At 40.0% G+C, this 4,423-nt stretch overlaps 1 protein-coding gene across 1 annotated transcript; it reads left to right on the top strand.

Annotated features, from left to right (window-relative positions):
- Window positions 1-2,779: 2,779 nt before the first annotated feature.
- LOC135584139 (protein MODIFYING WALL LIGNIN-1-like) lies at window positions 2,780-4,088 on the top strand. The gene is made up of 3 exons (XM_009415341.3): window positions 2,780-3,232; window positions 3,349-3,545; window positions 3,679-4,088. The coding sequence occupies exons 1-3, from the start codon at window positions 3,098-3,100 to the stop codon at window positions 3,971-3,973; spliced, it is 627 nt and encodes a 208-aa protein (XP_009413616.2). The 5' UTR covers window positions 2,780-3,097; the 3' UTR covers window positions 3,974-4,088.
- Window positions 4,089-4,423: the final 335 nt, after the last annotated feature.

Raw genomic sequence — 4,423 nt, 5'->3', positions numbered from 1 at the left:
AAGTCATTTGTCCGACTTCTAAGAGCGTGGAACCCCTATAGTGTTCCAAGGGTTGATCCCTCTCAAAGATCAATCTACATAGAATTTCTCTAGGGTTCTATCATGTTAATTCAAATAGAGAGAAACATGGCTCTAATACCAACTGTTAGGATCGAGTCGACACTAAGAGGAGGGGTGTAATTAGTGCGTATGTAAAATTATGTCGATAATTCAAAACTTCGTACTATAAAAACATATAAAAAATATTTTAATTTTAAAAACATTCGTAAGAGTATGCAGCTAAAGTAGTGAGGAAGTAAAGCAATTACAAAGTAAGTAAATGGCAGCAAAAAAAGAAAGCACACCAATTTATAGTAGTTCGGTCACTGTGACCACTACCGATTCCTCTTTTGTCGAAACCACTGACATCCACTAATGTTCTTCCTTCAATGGGCGAGGACCAAATACCCTTACAACTCTATTCTCCTTTTGATAGGCTCAGGAGAGAATCTTTACACCTCTAGTCACTCCTCTTTTAAATAAAAATCAATACTTAGAATAGAGGAGGAGAATTCTCACAAGATTACAATAGAGTTTTCCCTTGTTTTTGTTCTCGGTTCTTATCTTTGCTGAGTAGCGATGAGAGGGGTATTTACAGGCCCTAAATAGATTCAAACTTGGAGTTAAAACCAGTCTCATCCTGGGTCTTCGGGTATTGGCAGTACCACTACCAATATTGGGTGGTACTACCACTTGATACTCTAACACTATGTGGTATCACCGCTCAGTCTAGCGGTACTATCGCTTGACAGAGCCTTAGAGACCGGACTTTGGCAGTATCACTGCTTGGCAACATTAACTGTCAGCGATACCACCACCTAGACCTCTTGGGAGGCTAAGCCTCAAATAGTTCCACCGCTCACCCTGGGCGGTACCACCATCTGGCACGGCTCCAAGTGGTCGAGTGGGCCTCCGGCCCAACTTAGCCCTAACTTAGTCCTAATGGGCCCCTAATTGAGTTAGCCTAATTCTAACCCCATTACAACTTAAAACTACTTTGATCTAGATAATTATTACAAAACATTAATCACATGTTGTCTGGCATGTCATTGGTTCATTGGCACTTTGTTCAATCCTTCTGTGCATCATCCTCTTTTGTAGCCTTTTACCCAATCAGTATGTTGACCTCCACAACTTTGGATGACAGAATATTCATTCTTGAGCTAGTAAAGTATTGTAGGCTCTAATTTTGAGCATAGTTTGAGTCTCCTCTTTTTATTGAGTTTAATTGAAATTCTAAGTGATAGAAGGTGTGAAACTAAAAAAACGGAGAGTTATAAAAAGGATAGTTGATCTTCAACCATTAGAAAGATAATCGATAGTAAAAGTTGATTACCTCGAGAAAAAAGGAATCGGGAGTGGACATAGATCGGAAAGACCGAAACACTATAAATTGACTTAGCTTTCCTTGCTTACCACTTACTTGTGATCTAATTATATTTTATTTACTTAAAATTTTAATTAGATTATTCAAAATTTTGAAATATAATGATTTATTGATCAAATTTTAAAATTAATTAAAAATATTATTATATTAATTCATTCTTCTCCATAGTATCATCAAGGTCTTAATACTATAATTCAGGTGCTCTCCAACCATCAGGATATTAATTATTTTATGAATAATGGTGGAGGAGTGATGCCGTCCTCGCATCCCAATTGACCTGGGAAAAATCATTCCTTGACACAATTTATTCCGTAATAAAAAGCTGGTCAAAGCTGCCGGCGGATCAAATCACAGCCCTTGATGGTGGCTTTCTTGTCCCACTAACGAGCTCTGTGACAAGTAGTGGCATTGGGCGTCTCGAATTATTGATTGGTATGACGATTTTTCTTTCATTTTTAAATTTTATTTTAAATTGCTATCAAATGTCATCATAAATTTAGAGTCATTTACCAATGATTCTGAAGAAAGAATCTTCTTAATAGATATGTTACAATGATGAGCATTTGAGAAACTTTTGTACAAGCATAGCTATATTATAACATTAAAAGATTTGGAGGAATAATAAAATACTTTATTTTTTCTTTAATGTTCTATTTTCAATCTTATATTATTATTTATATTTAGTATCTTTTTCCTTTTAATTCTCTTAGTATATCTCTACTATTGTAACTAGAAAACTAAAAGTAGTTTCTTTTTTGCTAAAATAAAATTACTATTTAGACGGGCGTAAACAAAACGAGAAAATTGAGAAGGTCAGTCCCCTCTCCGACAACCAATGATTCTGTTTTAGCGGATACGATTAGCCAACTAATTGACTAACCGATTACTCTCCCTATAGACATCACAATATTTCAAGAGGAACAAAAATGTCTTTAGTTACAATAAAGAAATTCCAAGCAATATTATTCTTGAAACAACGGAGCAAATGAATAATGTGAATCCCTTCCCGTTGCGTAGCAAAAAGTCTCTCCTTGAGCAAATCCTTCATAGAATCGTATGGTTCTTTCATCAACACAAATCTGCAAACAGCTTCGTAAAACAAAATAAGCATCTGCACTTGAAGGCAAGATCGGTAAAGAGGAGTTGAAATCCATCGCTACGGATCTTATTCTTTGAGACGGTCAGTAAAAAGCTGATTTGTTGTTCAATCTTACTAACCCTTTGAGAACTAATCTTTGGACACCATAAGAAATAAATGGCAGTCAACATAGTCGTAATAGCAGAAGCGGATGGCCCAGTAGCTGCTTCCTCAGTAGGAGCCTGAAGTCACAAAGTAAAATGCCCATTCTTTCGGCCTATAAACGGACGGTTCCCTTTTCCGGAATCCTGCACGTAACTCCTCCATCTCTCCCCAAGTTGACTTGACCAGTACAATCGAAAGGTCACCGCAGGCGGCCAACCACTTCAAAGTCCGCGCTCGTCCTCACCCGGAGGCCGGCAATTACGAGTTGACCATTTCCTCTGTCACAAATCATGAAACGGAAAGTGGGGAAAGGCATCGATCGCCATCTCCGATAGGAAAACCAGAAGCAACGGGCGGAAAATAAAGCGGTATTCCCCTTCTTCACCGGGTAGCTGAGAACACATTGGCTACACACCTCTCGCTCGCCGATGATCTTGTATGGATTATCTAGGGATCCAATGGAAACACCCAAGTACGATGAGCTGGTAATCTGCACCATCGTCGCGCTCCTGGGCGTTGTTGCCTTCTCGTGTTGCGTCGCGGCTGAATTCGAGAGAGTGAAAGTAAGATCTCTTACGTGCTAAAACCATCCACCATGCTTTTCGGTGTTCTGGATATATAACCAACCAAATGATCTGTCCTCTTTTCTTCTTTTCCCCCACCCTTCCGTGCTCCCAAGGTGAAGGATATGAGACTGGATGGAAGCCTCTGTTCGCTGCCAAGGAGCAGCGCGTTTGGGTTGGGGATCGCAGCACTTGTGTGCCTCTCCATCGCACAGGTCATTGGGACTACCATGGGAGGAAGCAGGATCTGTTCGATAAAGGCGGCGGCTAGCAGCAGTCGAATTGCCTCCATCGCCCTGCTATGTCTTGCCTGGTACGTATGTATGTATGTATGTAATTAATTAAGCACCTCCCCACGGTGACGACGCTGTCCTTAGTTGGCTGCATCAATCACCATGTGAAGCGGGTTTGAAAATTCAGACGGAATCACACGAATTATGCTGTAGGATCATCTACGCTCTGGCATCGATCATACTGGCCATCGCATCGAGCATGGACGGCGGACAGTCATACGGAAAAGGCTGGATGAACGGCGACTGCTACATAGTTCATGACGGCGTCTACGCAGGCGCCGCTGTTATGGTCGTCTCCATCGTACTTGTGATACTTGCCTTCAACTTCAAGACAAGGAAGACGATGCGCCATCGAACGAGACTGGGTGAGGAAGGAACCATTCCCATCGGAAATAGCCAACAATCATGTACCATTGTTGGAAGAGTCAAAGCCGACGAATGGTGGTGATACTCGGGTTCCGAGGGCCACTTGCTGTAAAAGGGTTATTCTTGATGATACTTTCCTATTATCATTCCTACTGGATAAGCAGGAAAAGAAGTACATTATTGACATATTCTTTTTATACCTGTTTGTAATTAGCTTAATCGGAAAAAAAAAATAAAAAAAATTTTAAAATTCTTCAGAACAATCATAGTTCGAAATAGAAAGAATATAAGAATATAAGATAAGAGAATAGAAGATATTAAGAATTATTGAAGAAGCTTTAAGTTTTATTTAAGAAATTTTATTGAAAAAGCTTTAGCGAATACAGAATCTGCTATCATGGCCCCCGTAAGATGGTGCTCAGGATACCAATCTTGGATCGATGCAAATCAAATAGTTTACGAGGCAGAGACTTCGTGAGTAGGGCAAGAGTAAATCGCAGCTGCTATTGCTATTGCTGCGACTACGACGACG

The sequence above is a fragment of the Musa acuminata genome, chromosome BXJ1-8 (genome assembly GCF_036884655.1).
Source record: "Musa acuminata AAA Group cultivar baxijiao chromosome BXJ1-8, Cavendish_Baxijiao_AAA, whole genome shotgun sequence".
Taxonomy (NCBI): Eukaryota; Viridiplantae; Streptophyta; class Magnoliopsida; order Zingiberales; family Musaceae; genus Musa; species Musa acuminata.
Note: the sequence above shows the minus strand (reverse complement) of the source record. Positions and strands in the feature narration are given on the sequence as shown.

Bases quoted from the DNA above. Each gene is read 5' to 3' on its own strand.
- LOC135584139 (XM_009415341.3), top strand. From the start codon at position 3,098: ATGATCTTGTATGGATTATCTAGGGATCCAATGGAAACACCCAAGTAC. The intron at 3,233-3,348 runs GTAAGATCTCTT...CGTGCTCCCAAG, and splicing joins CTGAATTCGAGAGAGTGAAA to GTGAAGGATATGAGACTGGA. The intron at 3,546-3,678 runs GTACGTATGTAT...ATTATGCTGTAG, and splicing joins GCCCTGCTATGTCTTGCCTG to GATCATCTACGCTCTGGCAT.